General features: G+C 43.5%; 1 protein-coding gene across 3 annotated transcripts in view; it reads left to right on the top strand.

Annotated features, from left to right (window-relative positions):
* Positions 1–20,739, top strand: part of hspg2 (heparan sulfate proteoglycan 2) — a 101,111-nt gene that overhangs the window by 39,572 nt on the left and 40,800 nt on the right. For all 3 annotated transcript variants that reach the window (XM_044351412.1, XM_044351414.1, XM_044351413.1), the window contains exons 4-31: positions 1,537–1,596; positions 6,097–6,209; positions 6,399–6,457; positions 6,728–6,900; positions 7,054–7,092; positions 8,096–8,221; positions 8,792–8,989; positions 9,067–9,186; positions 9,292–9,423; positions 9,822–9,966; positions 10,710–10,867; positions 11,004–11,144; positions 12,155–12,318; positions 12,399–12,578; positions 12,811–13,007; positions 13,474–13,621; positions 13,814–13,941; positions 14,185–14,271; positions 14,555–14,613; positions 14,891–14,952; positions 15,112–15,252; positions 15,491–15,664; positions 15,972–16,151; positions 16,245–16,363; positions 16,556–16,667; positions 17,467–17,580; positions 17,775–17,902; positions 18,105–18,191. In XM_044351412.1, the coding sequence (XP_044207347.1) occupies positions 1,537–1,596; positions 6,097–6,209; positions 6,399–6,457; positions 6,728–6,900; positions 7,054–7,092; positions 8,096–8,221; positions 8,792–8,989; positions 9,067–9,186; positions 9,292–9,423; positions 9,822–9,966; positions 10,710–10,867; positions 11,004–11,144; positions 12,155–12,318; positions 12,399–12,578; positions 12,811–13,007; positions 13,474–13,621; positions 13,814–13,941; positions 14,185–14,271; positions 14,555–14,613; positions 14,891–14,952; positions 15,112–15,252; positions 15,491–15,664; positions 15,972–16,151; positions 16,245–16,363; positions 16,556–16,667; positions 17,467–17,580; positions 17,775–17,902; positions 18,105–18,191 (3,544 nt within the window). The remainder of the gene's footprint in view (positions 1–1,536; positions 1,597–6,096; positions 6,210–6,398; positions 6,458–6,727; positions 6,901–7,053; positions 7,093–8,095; positions 8,222–8,791; positions 8,990–9,066; positions 9,187–9,291; positions 9,424–9,821; positions 9,967–10,709; positions 10,868–11,003; positions 11,145–12,154; positions 12,319–12,398; positions 12,579–12,810; positions 13,008–13,473; positions 13,622–13,813; positions 13,942–14,184; positions 14,272–14,554; positions 14,614–14,890; positions 14,953–15,111; positions 15,253–15,490; positions 15,665–15,971; positions 16,152–16,244; positions 16,364–16,555; positions 16,668–17,466; positions 17,581–17,774; positions 17,903–18,104; positions 18,192–20,739) is intronic.

Genomic DNA, 20,739 nt, shown 5'->3' with positions numbered 1-20,739 from the left:
GAGATCTCAGATGGTTTTGGGTAGGGTATGTTTTCTGTCAACTGTTTCCTGGCTTCATAACTTGTTATTTCTCTAAAAAAGTCAGTTCGGAAACTTCAGGTACCCGCTCCTCACCTGTAGCGTTATACTGTAGTACCAGACAGCAGCAGCTACAGTCAATCCAAAAGCACTTTTTTTTACACCAACTCTTTCTAAATTGCATCTCCTCTCAAAGACATGCCACAACTACAGTAATGGTGTATCAGAAGCCATATGTTTCTTGTATTTGCAGCTGTGAAACAGCTGGATCCAGCACAGTCACTTCATTATGAAGGAGCTGTTGTTTACTGCTGTCTGTTATAGTTTATGGAGTGGACTCCCACAGAATCTGGATCGGAGCATTAAAATCTGTCTTGTCAGCACATCAGTATCAGTTTTACTCAATTTTCAAATGGAATTTATTTACATGACTTTTGGTCCACTTTTTAATGAAAGACAGTGAGCAGATACTTAGAAAACTTGTAAATGTGTTGTAAACTATACTCAAGGGTCCCTCTCTTAAAACCCATCTGTGTCTCAGAGCTACTGAAAGGCCTCCTCAGTTGACGTTTCAGAGCGTGCCCCAACGGTGTAACTGCATCCATAGCAATGGAAGAATGAATGAGTCACCACAAAACAGAACACGGTCTCTCATGCCCGTGCCAGTGCATAGGGCTTAACTTTTGGTAAAGACAAAGGATATTATGGTGCTCGGTTCTTTCCATTTAGGAGGGAAAACAGGAAGCAGCTCCTCCCTGTGTCGCTGTAAAGCCCCGTGGTGGATGTGTCTGTCTGAGACAGCATAGATGTGAAGAGCAGTTTGCATTTGGAGTGTGTGTTTGGTTCGGAGGATATCCTCTTTGTTCTGTTGGACTAAAGGGGAGCCGTTTCTAAAGAGATCCCCTCCGACCTTTTCTCCTTGACGCTGTCATGCAAGCAGGCTTCCTTGTTTGTTTCCAGACAGACACCGGTTGGACTCATTAGTCAACAACGACCACAGTCTCTCAGCATCCATTGTCCCATTAAGCACCACTGTCCTCAGCATGTGGATGGTAATGATTAGTGGCACAGTTGATGTTGTTAACACAGAGTTGATTTTGACATTTCTAGACAACATTACATTACTTGCATTTCTTGTACAAACTTTTCTTGGTTGTTTCCTAATGTTTATTTTACTTCTGTTTTTCAACACATTTTGATAAATACATTCTGTTTGTTGTGTACTATAATTCTCAGCAGCTGAGACTTTTCTTGATTTCCTGTTTCTGTGAAGACAACTCTTTGGGCAATTCTGTTTCTGATTGTCACTTTTCTGTTTTCTCTCCTCGCTTCCAATCATTTCCTTTCTAACTCTCCTGAAACTTTAACCTCTCTTGCACCTGCTTGGCTAACTTGATCCTTCTCCCCGGTCCTTGTGTCGCTTTCCTTGTTTGAACCTCGTGCCCCGTCGACCTCTGTGCCACGTCTCTTTCCCCTGCCTTTTGCTCCTCGCTCCTCGCATTTCGTCGCTTGCTATAGAACACTGGTCGGACCCTTCGTATGTGGGGAACATACAGAGCCCAGTCGAGCAAGAATACAGTAAGTCCTCAAGCACGGTTTTCTTTTTATTGCTCTGGGTTTCTCTCCTCTTTCCTCTTGTCTTTGGCACACTCTCCTGTCACCTGCTCCACTCAGATATGCACTTTCATTTCCAAACGCTCTCTCAGATAACATTCCAAAGAAGACACGGCTTGGGCATGCAGTGATTGAGTCCAGCTACTCTGTTTTTCCAAGTGTCTTGCAGGCGTCTCCCAGTGTTTCGGATGCCAGTGGAAAATGATGGGCTTGTTCCATAGAGTAATAGAGTTCATCGCACCCAAATGACAACACTTGCATATTTCCAGTTGAAAAATCTTTTGTAAAGAGATGTTGGAGTTAAATCACTGTTCGTCTTTGTGCATGGCCAACACTTGCAAAAAAGTATTCCGCAATTTAATTTGAAAAGTGCTTTTTGTAATTTCAACCTCATGCACATGGCTTACCCCTATGATATGAACCAGCTGTTTCACAGAATCACTACAGCATGAGTAGGGAGATATGCTTTATTATACACAGCGATGGTAGTAGTGATTTTTGCTGCTTACATTGCAAGCTATGGGAGGGCACAATGGGGTAGGCTTAATAATGAAGCCAGAAGTCATTCCCTAGAGTTCCCTAGAGGGCAATGATTGGACTTGGAGACAGAGTTGTTTGGCTGGCCACCAAGAAAAGGGTAGACAGGAGGGGTCCTGTCTGCAAGAGTCCAGCTGAGAAAGACGCAGCTGGCATAGAAACACATATTACACTGAGAGAGACAAGAGTGAGAGAGAGAAAGAGGAAAAGCCCAAGGAAGAGAAAAACATGAATTATTTTAATTATTTTTTATTTGAAGATTTTTGACGGGATTGCTGACGCAATATGGTTTTGGGCCTTGTTCTTGTAGGTTCTGGCCCTCTTTCACTCCCTCCTTCTCTCAATGGCCCGGGTGGTGCTGGGTCGATGCCGTGGGCGCTGCCTTGAGGGTTGAAGGTCAAGCCCAATGCGGCTGGGCTTTAAAGGCCAGGCTGGGCTCACTACTCAATCAAGTCTTTGTCTTCTGCATAGGCCTCTATGTATTCGGAGGGGGCCCATTGCACAAAGCCGCCACAGTTCTGCTGAACAGCTTTAATAGCTAAATAAGTTTGTGAATTAAGAGTTTGGAATGCTTTTTTTCCAGACTCCTTTTTTTTTTCATCCCACCCGTCACGTCTGCACTCTGATAGTTTCATCACCCTTGATGGTAGCGGTGCTTGACGAGGGGATTTCCCCCCCGCTGGAAACAGTGAATGATGAACAGGAGAATGGGTCTTGGGAGTAAAAGAGCTGCTCGTTAGCAGCAGGGCACAACCCGGCGCTCTAATCAAAGGATCTCAGGCGGCGGCAGTTCCACACTCGCCAGCCCCAAACGATAAAGCGGCGAGCTCAGAGAGAGTTGGGGCTACGAGCCACTGTTGACCTGGCGGCGAGTACCCACTCAAGTGATTAGATTATATGCGGGTCAAATGAGGCGCTTTGATGAGTAACTTTGATGTTGCCTGTCTTCTGGTTCCACATTCAGGCCCAACAATTATTCCTATAAGTCTGACAGAAACAGGCTGCAAAGTAAGCACTCGGGCACCCTGCCAGGCTGTTCTAAAGCCTGCACTTCTGTTGTTACAGTACATGTTCAGCTCACTGAGTGTTTTCATAGGCAGTGCTCAGTTTACTTTGTCATAAATGAGGCTTTTCCTCACCAGGAACGGGATGTCTTGTAGTGCCAGTGCTGTGTGTAAGGAAAGGAAACTTAGTAGTGTTTAAGATGGCTGTTTACCAGCCAAAACTCAAGCAGTGGAGCATAAGCAAAAAGGTTCTCCACAGCCCTTTAACACAGAGAACACACAGCCTGAATCTGAGACACAAAATCTTTAACTTTTAATTAAGTTGCTCCCGGTAATCATGATAAATGTCAGCTGTCAGTGTCCACATGTCTAAGTGATGTGTAATTATCAGAGGAGAAGGGAAAGGGAGGAAACAATATACACAAAGAGTGTTTGTATGGTTCCTGCCCTCTGTGTGTGTGTGTGTGTGTAGATTTATTGTTTTGCACATATTTGGGCATGTATATTTGTACCTAGCGGCTCAGCAGATGCTTACTTAGAACATGACTCTTTGCTTCTGGCATGGCAAGTAGCATCTGACTGCGAGAAACAGTACAAATATTGACTTCCTCCCTAAACCCACACTGCCAGTCTGAAATCAGAGGCTGGCAGGCCTGTCCTAACAAAGTGTTGGCAGTAGTGTGAGAACGGGGCACCCTGCGGGCCGGTCTATTTTAAGTTTCATAGGCTAAACCTTTGAGATTGGAATTATAATAATACAGCTGACATTTTGGTTGATAATGAGTTACTCTTATAACTCATCAAAATGTCTTATACAGGTAGATAATAGAGATTTTGACAATGTAGTAGTTGAAATAATCTTTTTTTGCCATAGATACGCACTATGGCAGGTAAAAATCATAATGCTGAGTCAAAACAATTTTGTAAACAGCTGATTCTTCAAAAATGTCGATCTTATGATATGTAGTGTGGAAGATGCAAGCAGTAGAAAATGTTAGAAGCACTACTTGTAAACCATTTGTTCATTTATTTTGAATGGTATTATTGCACAAAGCCCAGTAGAGTTCGTGTCACTGCTTGCTTGCCAACGCACTTAAATAAATCAGCATGATACATTGCTTAAAAAAACTTTTGCATGGTGTGTTGTAACCCATTTATGTAGCAGATGGGTGGAGTTCTTCATATGTAGGGCAATGTGGGCGCTGGAAGAAGAGGGAAGAAGAAGAGAATTTCCTCGTCAGTGTGCAAAACCAAATTGAACTTTGTCTTTTTTCCCTCGCTACATTTCTTCTGAGTGATTAGAGGGAAGGGTCAGCCACAGTGTAGTCATTTTCTGGGATCAGCGCCTTACTTAAGGACGCTTCCAGCAGACACTATGGGCACTAAAGATGTAATACCAACCAGCTGCTTGTAAGGTTTTGAAAGTGAATCAGATTACCTGAAATAATTAGGATTGTACTAACCAGATAAATCCCATTTCACCTGGCACTTTAAGTATGACTAGTAGCGGCTAGTTTGTAGCCTCTGTTTGATTTAAGTCTGAATACAGACTGCGTTATATTCAACCAGTTGACCTATATTTTTAAAGACCAGTCAGACCAGCTAACATAGCCCTTTCTGTAGGCCACTGTTAGGAACTCCTGCTGCAGCCCCCTCCGCTGCTCTCCTGCCTGCCTCATATGTTTGACTTGGTGGAGGGAATGTTGAGGCCCGCTTCCCAATCATTCACAGAGGATTTTCTTCTTCTTCCTCTGCAGCTGCTGGCACAGTAGTGGTCCTGACTCAAACTGCCACTTAGCTTGCAACTCAAATCATTAGTGTTCAATCAAGAGATCATGCTGCAAACTCGTGGTCGTGCTATTTTGACTGATCTCCACGTACTTTGTATTTGAATGTTTGCATTGATTACAGGGCTCCATCCCAAAAAAAACAATTTTAACTGTCTCGAGTGAATGTAAACTGTCCCAAAATCAAGACAGAGCGAGACAGAGTTTTCCTTGGGCCCCTAAATCACTAAAACCACCATTGTTGATGTATATTTTACTGTTCGTTGACACTGAATGTAATGTACTGGGGACTCCCACCATGGCCATGTGACCATGCCCAGCCCCAACTCCCCTGTCCTGAATTTCACCCATTGTCATCTGGTCACCCTAAACGCAACATATTTGCGAGGTCCTGCCAGCCAGTCCTGCCGTTTGTGACTGAGGGGATAGATGGACCGGTACCACAGGAACATTTCAGATCTCTCGCTGAGTAGCCAGCCAGTGATAGTAACTATAGTAACAGCATGAGAAGACGCGCTCCGTTGTAATCAGCGCTCGGTTAAGTTTGTCATTTGTTAAGTGATAGTTTCGTCCCAGAGGCGAAGAACTCGGTTTGTCCCAAACACATTTGGGGAATTTTTTTTCTGACTTTTTTTGTGTGTATGATGGGAAAGCGTCTCTGTGTCCATGTCCGCAGAAAGACATGGATGGAGAGGAAGACATGTTGTGATACTGTAATTTCATGGTTATATTTGAGTATGTAGGGGCAGAGCATGCCTTTTTCAGCGTGCGCCTCATGTTAGGGCCTATGTGTGGTGCAAACACTGCAGCTGTCGGTTTTAGTGCAGATCCAACCACAATTGAGATATGGAAATAGACGCCGTAATTTGTATGTGGCTCTTATTTAAGCCACAGTCATGCTCTTCAGTTTTCACTTTCACAAACATTTCACCAAAGGCTTTCCTTAGGGAAATAACTCCCGAACAGTATCCCATATGACATTGTCTTTAAGAGACTTTACCACTTACTGCACTGCATGAATACGGCTTACAATAGCTAAACTCTGCAACAGATGGACATTAATGCTGAGCCTGTGGTTGTTGTCAGTTATTGTGTGGTTTAGCTGACAGATTCTCCTCCCCTCTCGGTGTTTCTAGTTTATTATTACAGAGCTCTTGTCAACTTCACCGACTCCCTGGTCTACGGCCCTGAGCTTGAAGACATCTTCTCTCCAGCCTTTAATGAGATCACTGAAGCAGTGGTGGACACGGTAAGTTCTTTCCTCATATGATAAAGCCTACTGAATGGTGGTCATGTACACTACATTATAAGGCTACCTTACAAGGTTCATGCATGTGATTTATGACCTTGTTGATTTAAGCATGTGTGACCTTATGTCTGAGAATAAGGCTCAGAGTTGTTTATTTCCACCTAACCGAGTCTGGGTTTCCCCCCGCAGCTGGAGTCGGAGTACAACAGAATTCCAGGTGTCCAGACAGTCAGCGTGGTCCTCATTAAGTAAGAACACAAATCCTTTAAATCACACTTTGTGACATCCAGAGTAGATACCATACAGCTGTGTGCTGCTGCCTGGGTGTCTTACCCTGGCCAGGTGATATTTCTTCCCCTGTTTCCAAACCGCACAAGGCCAACAGTGTAGGCCTGTAGTCGATAATTCATCAAGACTGTAGTGAGTAATTCCTCTAAGGGACATCCAAAGAGAAACCTTACCTCTGCAGTGCACTCCACACACTCTGTTCCCTCACTGGCCTTTCTTGCTCTTTGCAGGAAGGTTATAAGAGACGATGGTGTGGATATATTTGTCGAGTTGGATGTGGGGTCTGACTACAACAGCAATGAAGAACAGATCCGCAGCGTGCTCTACAATGCGGTGAAGGAGGGAGCCATTGCTTCCTACGTAACATCAGTCCAGGGCTTTCAGTTCAGACAGCTTGGAGAAGGTAAGACCTCAGAGACCTCAGCAACACCACGTAACACAGCTTTGTAACACAGGTGATGGACTCTTTTACGCATTAATTTGCTGTAAGTTTACAGCAAATTAAGATCCACCAGTGGGGTAGGCGGTGTCATTAACATTTCCCTCTGGTTTCTAGCTATACCTGTGCCTCCAGTGGAGCCTATAGCAGTGCCAGGTTTGTACTGTGCCATGCGTGTTGCATGGTGATTGAGCCGACTGTACTGTAGAAACTATAGGGTGACTGTAGTACCTTTTAGAAAGAACAGTCGAGCAGTTCCTTTCTCATGATGTTGGAATTTTATGATGACCTTTACTTTGACTTTCAAGTACAAGTAATGGTCATGTGGTTTGAAGAATGTTTTGCATGGAAGCACCAATGTAAAGTAGACCACTGAGTGTGACCACTGAAGTCTAGTAGTGCACAGTGAAAAGAAGGACACTTGCATGGCATGAGTTTGATTAGGAATACTGCTGTACCTTGTGATCTAAACACGCTTTGGATTTACGCAAATTCCACCAGCTCCATGCACAGGCACAGCAACTGATAAAGCATATTGGTATCTTTATCTTTAAGTTCTTTATGTATGTGATAGGGTTCTGTCTGTCTATCTATCTGTCTGTTTTTTATCTAGTCTGTCTGTCCTTCTGTCTGTAGTCTCTTGGTCTGTCTATGCAGTCTGCTGGTCTGTCTATCTGGTCTGTTTGGCTTCCAGGCTATCTAGTCTGTCTGTCTGTCTGTCTGTCTGTCTGTCTGTCAATCTAGTCTGTTTGTCTGTCTATCAATCACTTTGTCTGTCTACCTTTCAATCTATCCGCATATGTTTATCTGTCTAGCCTATCTGTCTATCTATCAGGTTATGTTTAAGCACAGAGTGGAATTTACACCTGGCAGAACATTTTGTGCAAAACAAATATTTTAAAAAATGTTATGAAATATTTGAAAATTCCCTTGAAAATTGTGAAGCACTCCTCCGATAAAAGACTTCACAACGTGCCTGAGACACACTGGCTTAGCTGAGGGGCTCAAGATGCTGTTGTTTTTCACATCACCGTGTTTTATTTGTGCTGTGATATGACATTAATGTAGTGTATTGGCTGTACTGTAGTCTTGGCTTGCATGTCTTTGATCCTTCAACACATCGCCTCCTCCTCCTCCTTCCCATCTGCATCTCTCTTAGTAATCCCCAGCATCAGACCATGCATGCCAGATGAGCACAGGTGTGGTGATGGGACATGTATCCTGATGGAATACCTGTGTGACAACAGACCAGACTGCAAAGACATGAGTGATGAGACCAATTGTGGTGAGTGGCTTCAGCTTGACTGGCCGGCAGGTTGTGACACAGCTACAGCATGGAACACTGGCTTGGTGATGTGTGATATATTCACTTACAGTAACATCTATAGTAGGGCCCGACCAATACTGGATTTTTTAGAGCCGATGCCGATACCGATATTAGGGAGTAAAAAAATTCCAATATCGATATATCAGCCTATAATCTTATATATAAGAATATATACATAAACACACATTTTTTGCAATGATCCCTCAAACGTGGTTATCAAACACAAGATATACAGTAAACTTCACTGGGAATATAATCATTATAAAATTAAAAAAACATATTTACAAATATATTAAACTTGAGCTAAGAAAAAGGATAAAATACACATAAAATCCTGCCTGTATAACTTTAAAAAAATACTGGCGCATATTGGACAACATATACGCCGATACGGATATATCTGTGATAGGCCAATAATATCGGCTGACCGATATATCGGTCGGGCTCTAATCTGTAGTTACTGTAGCATCCAGTGTCTGAGTATCTCTAATTGCACAATTGCTAAGTTTAATCAGAGATTTATTTTAGATGTAAAAAGGCCGGTCGCTCCAGTCACCCCAGCTCCTGGGACCACAACCACCGCCAAGAAACCCCCACGCCCCCCCGTGCTACCTGGACCCTGCAGAGCGGATCAAGCCACATGCCAGAGCGGAGAGTGTATCCCTCGAGACTACATCTGTGACGGAGAGAGGGACTGCTCGGATGGAAGTGACGAGTTCAGATGTGGTATGTAATGCAGCCTCGTGTATGTGCATATTCTCAAACAACGACATGCATTCTAATTATCCACTGGCTGTTTACAGGTACTCCGTCTCCCTGTGAACCTAATGAGTTCAAATGTAAAAATGGTCGCTGTGCCCTCAAGCTGTGGCGCTGCGATGGCGACAACGACTGTGAGGATAACTCAGATGAAACAGACTGCCGTAAGTTTCCATTTATTTTGCTTTAAGCTCGTCTGAGCCTGAATTGAAACTAATCTTTACGAGTGATTAAAAGCTGCTCTAAATCTCCACCTGTCATCTCTACAGCCACCAAGGGTCCTGGTGACAGGTGTGCTCCTGAGCAGTTTGAATGCCTGAGCGATCGCACCTGCATCCCAGCTAGTTACCAGTGTGATGAAGAGCCAGACTGCCCTGACCGCTCTGATGAGTACGGCTGCAGTAAGTCTCACACCACACTCACAACAGCTGTCTACTGCTCTTACGATCTTTCTTTCTCTTTCACGCATATTTCCCTCCTTTCTGTTTTACTCTCTCTGCCTCTCTGACTCTCCTCTATAGTCACCCTCTGAGTTCCTTTGTATGCTGTGACTAATATGCTGTGAACCAGACTCTTTTCACACATTGCCTGAGACACACAGAGCTTTTTGTGAACCGTCCATTCCTTAGAACTGAAAGGGAATTGTCCGTCCATAGCAGAGAATTATATTTCCTCTGACTTTCAGGCATTTATGAGCTTCACTGGATCGCCAAATTCCAGTCACATGCCAACCTTCTTGGACATGTGCATTTATTATGTGGGCTTAAACACTTTCACTCATCTTCTTGACACATTACAGCCCCTCCCTCTGTGACAAGCCCGCCAGAGGAGTCCATTCAGGCAGCACGGGGGGCGACGGTGACATTCACCTGTCAGGCTGTCGGAGTGCCAACTCCCATCATCACCTGGAGGCTTAACTGGGGACACATTCCTGTCAGTGGCAGGTGGGTTTGATGAGAAATTCTCCACACCTCATCAGCACTGTAAATAAAACTAATCCAGTAAACTAACAGCATTATAGATTATTCAGGGTTTAAAGAAAATGCTGTTGAAATGATGTTGAATATCTATGTAACTGATATGCTCTGAGTGTTCAAAAATAAATTTTCTTGATGCTACTTTAAGGAAAACATGTGTTGCACTGTTTGGGAATGCTTTCTCAAACAAAACATCTGCATCTGCTGAAAGCCAATCTTGCCTAATTGATCTGCAACAGACCATGACGATTTGAAAATGACTATGAATTTGTCTTCTGTACACTATTCTCATCTGACATTTGATGACTGTTCTTTGAGACAACAGTATTACTATCGCCAGCAGTGTTAGATCAGAGTTTCAATGCTGCCTTATAATCATATATAGACATATTTAGATTGTAATGACTGACATACAGTATGTGCGGTGTACTCCAGCTCTTGCAATTGTGATCTCTGCGAATTAAAATGATTTTCCAAAAGCTGTTTCAGAATGTTCATTCTGGGTGTAGCCTGCTGTGTATGGTTCGGCTATTAGAGTTGAGTCTTATGAATTTTTACATTAATATATTTCTGCTACCTTGAGAGTCAGAAAGAGGAGGCTTCCTATTATGGTTCACGCCATAGTAGACATACAGGACTAATGAGAAAAGGGCAGGATATTCTTATTTAGAGATGAAGTGATCATTTGTGTTGTATCTCTGTGTTCTCAGGATCTCCATGACCAGCGAGAATGGGCGTGGCACCCTCACCATTCGTGACGTGAAAGAGGCAGATCAGGGGGCATACACCTGTGAGGCCATCAACGCTAAAGGCCTGGTGTTTGGTATCCCTGATGGAGTGCTTACTCTCACATCGAATCCAAACCCAGGTACTGACACTTCACTTTATTCCCATGGGTCCAGCATGAGAAACATTACAGTTTTAACAACAAAACATAAATGAATTATAGTTACAGTAAGAATATACATTGACTTGTGTCTTTTTTCTCATCTTATTCTCTCCAGGCAACTGTCCTGATGGTCACTTCAGTGTGTCGGGCCGCTGTGTGCCCTGCTTCTGTGCTGGAATCACCAAGAACTGCAAGAGCACTGGCCGCTACCGCAACCAGATGAGTCTGCGTTTCACTGAGGAGGACGACTTTAAAGGCACTGAAACCATTGATGCTTCTGAAAACAGAGACAATATACTGACAAATTAAATGCTTAAAGGCGACCTATTATGCTTTTCCTTATTTTCAGACATATATATAATGTCACAATGTAAGATGTTCATGTAAATAGTGGCTGACGTGTCAAATAATGAGGTAAACGTATGTAGAAGTAATCCCTGTGAGCAAAAAGCACCGGCTGCAGACTGCTCTGAACGTTTGGTTTCAGCCTGAGCTGACGTCAGCTTGTGTTGGATTTCTTAATATGGACATCCGTTCCACGCACAGCTCACAAGTTTACTTCTTCACTCTGCTAACATTATGGCATTTTTCCATTGTTTTCAAGGTAGTCACACTAAGCCATGACTCCGTTACACAGCACAGCAAAGTAAAATAAAAAGTTTACCTGTTGGAGGTGTGCAGGTCATCTGCAGCTCTTCATCAAACTTTATCATCACTGTGGCTGTTTCTGCTTGTACTAAACCTCCGTGCATTATTTCTAACTGATCTGCTGAATGAAGAGCTCCAAATATGTCCACATGTTGTTTTTTTCAATGGTTTTTTAGCGCTGCTAATGAAGTTCTGCTAATTCAGTGAGGAACACGTTTCGCTTCCTGTAACTTCTTCACAATAAAAGTCTCCTGTTATTTAATAATTTAAAAGCTTTTAATTTGAAACAGTAAAGCGGGAAATGCTGGGTTTGCATCAGAGGTAACTTAACACGACTGATACGTAAAGCTGGCCAATCAGAACACAGTGTGCTCATCGGGTGGGGGGGCCTTAAAGAGACAGGAGTTAAAACAGACTGTAAAGAGACAGAGGCTGAACCGAGGGGCTGCATAAAGGGCTAGTATAAGATAAACAAGGAGTTTTTTGAACTGTGAATCATGCAAAGCTACTCTAGTGGAGTCCAAAAAAGCATAATAGGTCCTCTTTAAACGTTTGTGTAGTTCTAACATTTAGAGTATAAAACAGGCTAAATTAATCTGTTATGTTTCTGGCCCCCAGGAGTGAATGTCACTTACCCATCCAGACCAGGCACTCCTCCTCTCTCCTCCACTCAGATCCTCATCAACCCTGAAATGGAAGAGTTCCAGCTTGTCGATCTGTCGCGTCGTTTCCTTAACCTTGACTCCTTCTGGACCTTGCCACGCCACTTTCTGGGCAACAAGGTATGGAAGGAAATTCTTCACAGGCTAAATTTTGTTTTACTTGTTACCACACATGTGAACATCATTCTATCTGCATTTAGATCGACTCCTATGGAGGATCCCTGAAGTTCAAGGTGCGGTATACATTGGCCCGCGGTCTGTCTGAGCCTGTGGAGAAGCCGGATGTGATACTTGTTGGAAATGGACGCAGGCTCGTGTACCGCAGAAGTGGCGCCACCCCTGCCCGAGTGGTCAACCAGAAAGATATAAAATTCACTGAGGTAGGTCATTCTTCTAGCAAAACAAGTGCAGATTGTGTAGAAGCCTGTGATCTGACATGTGGTAGTTCTTTTATAAAAATACATATGGGTTGTAGAAGTTATCTACAAATTCAAGTAAAATGTACAAGTGTCACCGAATATCACCAAAACAAACTTTCTCCTCTTCAAAAATAGTGAAATAATTTTGAAGTAAATGTACATTAATCAATATATGTGCTTGTTATTGTTTTAGGATAACTGGCAGCACTCCAATGGTCGGTCTGTGAGCCGCGAGGATCTGATGATGACACTGGCCAACCTGGACAGCATCAGCATCCGCACCATCTATGACGACCACATGGTCAGCGTGGCGCTCAGTGATATTGTCATGGATACCACCAGCGTGGAGTTCAGCACTATGGGTCATGCTAAGAATGTCGAAGAGTGCAGGTAAGAAAAAAAAAACCTCAAATAAAGATCCCAGCATGATACTGTGGGTTTAAGTTACAGAGGAGATTCTTACAAGCTTTCAGTCGGCAGTCTGAAAAGTCATCAGAGCAACCTGTCGGGACATGTCCAGTGCATGTTCATAGTGAAGAGTGCTGCACAATTGTACAGTAACATTCATATATGCAATTACTGCTTTTGAAATTTTTGTTTTTTAAATGAAAAAATGTGTTTTAAACCTTTGCTGCATGTCAGGTCCCTCTCTCTCTCTACCTGTTTCTTGTCAGTATCTCCACTGTAAACTACCTAAGAGAAATAAAAATTTTGGCTTTTCTTCAGTCAGCTGTTTTTTATTTACAAAATTAAGAAAGTTTGCAATTTGTAGTGTTGTAATTTGACTCATCATAGTTTGTATCAAAACAGCCGGATTGAACCCTTGCTTGATGAAAATCATATTTATCATTCCCAGATGTCCTCCTGGATATGCAGGCCTGTCCTGTGAGATGTGTTCCCCTGCTTTCGAGCGTGTCCCTGGTGGTTCCTATCTTGGCACCTGCGCCGGCTGTAATTGTAATGGACATGCCACCGCCTGTGATCCAATCAGCGGGCACTGTCTGGTAAATGTCGATTCTCTAATGGTGTTAATCACATGTGATAATTTCGAACATCTTTTCCTTTTAAAGGGGTAAATCACACGTTACTTCTTCACTGTAAACTATTGAAGAACTAAGCTTGTTGATAATAAAAGATGTTTGTCTGCTTAAACTATTTTGAGTGAGAGAATGAGCAGTGTGTTCTCCCTGCCACAGAGCTGCCAGCACAACACAGAGGGCCCTCAGTGTGACAAGTGTCGCCCCGGCTACTTTGGTGACCCGAGTCGAGGTCGCCCCGATGACTGCAAACCCTGCCCCTGCCCATACTATGAGACCTCACGTCGGTAAGGTCATAGACCCGCCCAGACCACACACACAGAACACATCTACAGTAAAGATAAGGGAACACACACACACACACACCCACATACCACATCAAGGTATCATTGGGAATAGAACGCGCCGTTTCGCCTGCCAGTTTTTATCTCCAAAGGCTGAGCTCATTCAGATATTTGAGCACTGGTTTATTCATTTAACATGCTACTTATTAACCCATGCTTTAAATTTTAACCAATGACTCTTTGTAGGTTCTCTGACACCTGCTTCTTGGACACTGACCAACAGCCAACATGTGATGCCTGCAGGCCCGGCTACACAGGAAGACGCTGTGAAAAGTGAGAAAACTGATATAAAAAATCAATATTTATAAATTACAGTTTAAATACTTTGAAGATAGTGCTGATATGGTTTATAAGAAGTGGTATCAATCTATTATGACTGGTGGTAATGATAAATAATGGTTAATGACATATATGATTATGATGACTATTAATAACACAACTTATGTTACAAATGTGTTTTTGATGAATGAAGATTGATTGTAACAAGAAGTGGGAGCCATAACAAATGCTTGTGGTGAATAGGTCACTCATCTCTTATATTTTTGTTTTATTTCAGGTGTGCTCCTGGTTTCCAGGGTAACCCCCTTCTACCTAATGGAAAATGTGTTCCTAACCGTGAGTAAACATTCTTGAAAACCTCATTTGCATGCATGAAATCGACAGAAGCTGCAACTGGATTGTTTTACCTGTTGTACACTTCAGTCATCCAGAGATATGACCACAAGGAGGTCTTAACCCTGTATAATGATTACCATCAGGTTTTCTCCCTCGGTATTAGTTACAGTATGCTGAGCTATGCGGTCATGGCTCAGGTATGCAGAATGGCTGGAACACTCCCAGGTGCACTTTCCTCCCTACATGTCATTTTCTTTCCATTGCTCTCTCCCTGCAGAAAACTCCAAGTGTGATAACAGAGGAACCATCAACTCCAACAGCAGGCCATGCAGCTGCAAGGTATACCTGCAGTATGGTCAAGAGCAAAGTGAAATAATGGGATTACATTATAACCATATATTGTCAATGTGCAGGTTGTTTGTGGTTTGGAAGAGCTTGACAGCCAGATGAATTACATATGTGCATCTGTTTGTGTGTTTGTTTGTGTGTATGTTGCAGAACAATGTGGCAGGCGCTCTGTGTGATGAGTGTAAGGCCGGGTTCTTCCACCTATCAGAGGCCAACCCTGATGGCTGTCTGCGTTGTTTCTGTATGGGCGTCACCAAACAGTGTGCCAGCTCCACTTGGAATAGAGATCAGGTACAGTAGTTTAGCTACTGCATTTAAAGCTTTATACAAGCTTTAAATGGTAAAGGGAGGGGTGAGTACTTTATCATATCAAGGTTTGACTCACTGTTTGTGCAGTCATGCTGTATCAGCAAATCCTTTCAGATGCTAAATGGTAAGATTCAGTGTGCAAACAGTGATTGTGCTGGAGTGCAAGCATGTAGAAATCTCAGCTCCCATCTCAGTCTGACAAACTGTTTGTGTCTCTCAGGTGCGGGGAGGAGTAAACGGGCAGCTCTTTTCCCTCTCCAACAGTGCCAACACTAAAACTATCTCTGAAGGCATCTCCCAGAGGGGCTCCTCTGAAGTTGTCTACCGCTCCTTCTCCAGCGTCCCCAATGACATCTACTACTGGGTCCTGCCTGAGAGCTTCAGAGGAGATAAGGTGAGATAAAACAACAAAGTAGGGAGCAGGCTAGGGGAGAGGAGGGAAAAGTGTTAGTTAAGCTAGATTTCTCTGCCCCTTTTTGTCCCACTCAGTCATGCCCCAACATGTTTTTGAGTGAAAATCGCTGCACTTATCCACACAGTGAGCCTCCTTTGAATCTTTGGCTTAAATTCACAGTGAAGCCCAACATGGATGTCTTGTGACTTCCTCCACAGTATCATAGGGGTGAAATACCTTTCCACCATTCAACCTCTGAGATGAGTTTTGTTGAGATAAGCTTCTTTTTACACCATGTTGCTACCAGGTGACAGCCTATGGTGGGGAGCTTCGCTACACCGTGCGTTTTGAACCATCTCAGCGCTCACTTGTGATTGACGGTCAGCCAGATGTGGTTCTCCAGGGCAATGGCATCTTCTTGGAACACTACTCACAGACCAAGGCTCTCCCACGTGTCCCACAAACTATCACTGTGACCTTCAGAGAGGTGTGTTTCACTGTTGATGAGGAGTATCGTGTAGCTGAATCTGAGTCCTCTTAATGTTAGTAGGCTAACTTTACTCTGTTTACCTCCTGATAGTCTGCATGGCGTCGTGCTGATGGGCAGCCGTGCACTCGTGAGCACCTCCTGATGGCTCTGGCTGATGTTACTGTCTTCATGATCAGGGCCACCTACGCAGACAACATGGCTGAGAGCAGGTATCAGGTGTCAGGTTCCTCTTACAAAACACATCTCATACATATACCTCAAAATGAATCAAAGAATGAACTTTATGGCAAAGGAATCATGTATACTCAATATATCTGCAATACCATCAACATAATAAGTGTATGGAATGATTTTCTTCTTATTTCATATGTGTATTTTATTGCACCTCTTGTGTTAAACAGTATCTCAGACATCAGGATGGACATTGCTGTTCCTCACTCTACTGGTAGCGAACGTGCTCTGGAGGTGGAAGAGTGTGCCTGCCCTCAGGGATACAGAGGACCTTCTTGCCAGGTACACACACAGATTTCAGACAAGCAGTTGAGATAACTTTTTGTTAGTGTAACAAAAAACACTTAACTTTAGGGCAGCAACTAGCTATTGTTTTCACTATCTATTAATCTGCCAAGTATTTTCTTGATTAATCAGTTAATCATTTAGTTGATGAAAAAAAAATCAAAAATATTGAAAAATGACAAGTCATTATTTCTCAGCGCCCAGCCTAAAATTCAAAGAGATTATGTTTACAGTGGGAGAAAAGCAGTAAGTCTTCATATTTGTGAAGCTATAACTAGAGAATGATTTCAAAATAGTTGCAGCAGAATCTTCTGTTGATACACTCAGTTAATTGACTAATCGTTTCAGCAGCTGACATAAGATCTACTTCCTTTTTTTTTTTTTTTTTTTAATCTGCATCGCACCTCGTGGTCTTCATCAGCAGATAGAGTATGCCATCTCCATGACATCTGAACAAACATCAGCTGATGAAGACTGAGACTGAGATCTGGTTAAATGCTCAGAAAAAAGCTAGCTTGGACCTTGAATTAAGATTTTTTGTTTTTTACCAAACTTCCATTTCCAAGGTCAAAAAAGAACTTTCATTTCTAGTTTAGTGTTTTAGTCTGAAGAGAGAAACAAAAGTAAGGCAATCACAGATTCGCCCAAACTTGTTAGGAATAGCACAATAAAGTCATTTTTTTTCCATTACAGTCCTGATAATTGCAGTCTGTCTACCTACTGCAGTGGAACAAAGACGTATTCCTTGTTGTCATCACTTGTTTCTCACCTGAGGTGCTTTTCTATGCCGTTGCAGGAGTGTGATGAAGGTTATACTCGCACCAGCTCTGGCCTTTACCTGGGCACTTGTGAGAGGTGCGACTGCAACGGACACGCCAGCAGCTGTGACCCGGAGACTGGCAGGTGTCTGGTAGGTTTTATGCTACTCTTCCTCCCTCACTCCTTTACCAGTGTTGAACCTGCTTTCATTTCTCCACTGGAATGTGCTAATTGTTACTTGGCGAATCTCAACATGTAGAAACACACTGTCACTCTTAAGTACAGTATATTCAGCTGTTCAGTGGATCTCACCTCCTCTTTATATTTGTATGTCCTGACCAAAAGCAATGTCTACATAACACTGCCGGGCCAAGGTGTGAACGCTGTCAGAATGGTTTCTATGGAAACCCTGCAACGGGTGGTGCCCAGGCCTGCCAGCCCTGCCCCTGTCCTGGAACTGCATCCAGCAACCAGTGAGTTCATGTCTAGAAGTCTTTTCAATTTGAGCCAGTTTAGATAGACTGTTACCTATTCTGTTCAGTGCCTGATCAGACAAAGTAAACTGTCTGCAGTGCAAAAGCTGAAGAAACACTACTCAAGTGCACGATAATAAGAAGACATCAAACTATATGTTTTGTTGCTATTGCATTTTCATAAGATCCTTTGTTCGCACAGATTCTCCCCGACCTGTTACCTAGAGTCAGACGGTCAGCCAACCTGTGACAACTGCCCCCCTGGATACACTGGTCGACGCTGTGAGAGGTATGTCCCCCTCCCTTCCTCCTTCTGCTTTTCCATTTCCTCTCTTTCTTCCTCTCAGGGTCATCTGGACATTGCTTAATGTTTGGGTGTTACCGGGCCGGCAGGCAGCAAGGTTATCAGGGGCTAGCACTAGCACCCACTGGTTTCATTCAGAGGAAAGGGATATAAGCATGTTTGTGTTTTTTTTTTCATGGCAGTTGTAATTGAGCGGTGTCAGTGGAGGGATGGGAGACGCAAATCATTGCCACCCATTCTCTAAAGTACCTGTGAAGTTTTCTACTGTGTCTCTGCTGTTGGATATTTTCTTGGATTTATTGGTTTGCAAAATGTCATGTATTTTTGTTATAGGTTTAGGGGCCTTTTGAGGTGCTGAGAATGTCATCACTCAGATTTCATTGTTTGTAGAAAATACATTGGCGAAAGTAGAAATAATGCTGTATGTCCTGAGGAAACCCTTAGTTTGGCTTTATGTCTCACTTGAGCATTCTTCTGTCCTTTCTTTCAACTCCATAAGTCTTCTCGGAGATTGCTTTCTGCTTCAGCTGTGCGCTTTGCTTGTAGCAAATTTGAAGGTGTTGGCTCATGTGATCTCTGTCTGTGCACAGACCAAATGTATTTTCTGGGTCTCTACGACATAAATGTAGTTGTGACATTTATGAGGACTCCTGTCTGGCTAATGAATCTTTGCCGCTCCGAGGGCAAAGATGACAAGGTGACTAGGGTGTAAGACGCAACATATAAATCATTTATTATTTGAACGTCTCTGCCTGCATCATACCTGATTCTGCTGTTTTGACATTAAGAGAAGAGATGCCATCTGCAGACAGTTGTGGGGACCACTTCCTGGACAAGCAGATAGAGGACTTCCTACCTGTGGGATGTGGAGCTGAAGCAGTATTCAACTTTAGCTGGGAGAAAGAGATAATACCGTTCGGCAGTGGGGATGATGATGATGATGATGACACTGACAACCAGTGGTCTGTTACACCCATAGGAACAACTGTCATCCCTACTAGGTCTTTACTGTCCACTGCTGCTCACGATCACACTACATCAGCTGTATTGGGCATTGTCTCGGTCACTCCTAACAGATCAGCATCCAGACTCCCCCCACGCTTCACACCCAACCCAGAGAGCAGGCACTCCAGCTTCCAGCAACTGCTTCGGATTCACCTGAACACCTTTAATCAGCGTCTGAGCATGCTGGAGAGCAATATCCTCGATATGAAGGAGAGTATTAGTATTATGGAGAACCAGCAGAGTCATCTGAGCTCCCAGCTGAAGGAGCTCATTACTATTCAGTCAACTCCAGAGAAGAGCAAGAAGGTCAACGAGCTGGAGAATAGCTACAAAGACATGGAGGCACGTATGAGCAGACTTGAGGGAAGGCTGGAGATCCTGATTGATGGCTTCACGGCCCTGGCTCAGGAAATGAACAAGATGAAACGTACTAGACACATCTCCCGTTCACCTCAAGAAAGGTTGGCCCTACCTTCCATCACCACAGTCCTCGTACTCCCGATGTACTCAACGCCACAGCCTCCAGTCAGAAGTATACCTACAGAAATGCCACTCACCAGTAGAGCCACAGTACCCAAAAGCATACCTACCCCAGGTCTCCCAAGAAAGAAACCCACCACTGCCCCTCAGAGAGATAGAAAACGCAAACTAGCAGCCACCACTAAGCCAGTGAAAAACACCACAAAGATACAAGCGGTCACAAGGTCATCCAAAAGTCAAGTCTCAAGGTCAGCAACAAAGGTAAGGGCGACCTTGAGTAAACCAAGGAATACATCTAAAACTAAACCTAAAGCTACAGTGAAGCCTGAAACAAAAAGAATAGTGGACAAGAAGCCTGCTGTGACAGCTAAACGTATTTCGCAGCCAGGCCAAACAAGACCAAGGCAAGTTAAAAAAGAGGCAACAATCACTAAATTTCAGCTGGAGCCACCATCTCACAAATCAAAGCCTGCAAGAACCCAGCAGCCGCGTAAACAGTCTGACCAGGCTAACAAAAAGGATTCTGCACGACCTATGAAAAACAGTGGTGGTAATAAGACGTTTAGATCAGACGCACCAGTTCCAAAGAAGGTCCAGGAGGGTGTAAAGCCTTCACATGGCGATTCAAAGAAATCACACAAAGGTAACTCTAACCACAATCAGAAAAATGAGCACAACTCACGTAAGTTGGTCTCTTCATCTCACAAAACAAAGAAGTCTGCTAAGGACACAATCACAACCACAAAACCTACCAAGACTACCACTGCAAAGAAGAAGTCAAACATAACAACAAAAAGGACATCGACTCCTGCTAGAACCAAGGCTCCTACTGCGAAGAAGTCTTACACGACCGTAAAAAGGACATCAACTCTGGCAAAAACCACGCCTACTACTGCAAAGAAAGTAGCTAAAAAGCCCCAGCATAAGACAACCTCTCATTCTGGTGTTTTGGACCTACTGAAGCTCTTAAAAGGAGACCACAGGCCTGCAAAGCAGAAAAAGAATCAAGATGGGTCTCTTCACGTTGTCCTGGGAAGGCTGGCCATTC

The sequence above is a fragment of the Thunnus albacares genome, chromosome 5 (assembly GCF_914725855.1).
Source record: "Thunnus albacares chromosome 5, fThuAlb1.1, whole genome shotgun sequence".
Lineage (NCBI taxonomy): Eukaryota > Metazoa > Chordata > Actinopteri > Scombriformes > Scombridae > Thunnus > Thunnus albacares.
Note: the sequence above shows the minus strand (reverse complement) of the source record. Positions and strands in the feature narration are given on the sequence as shown.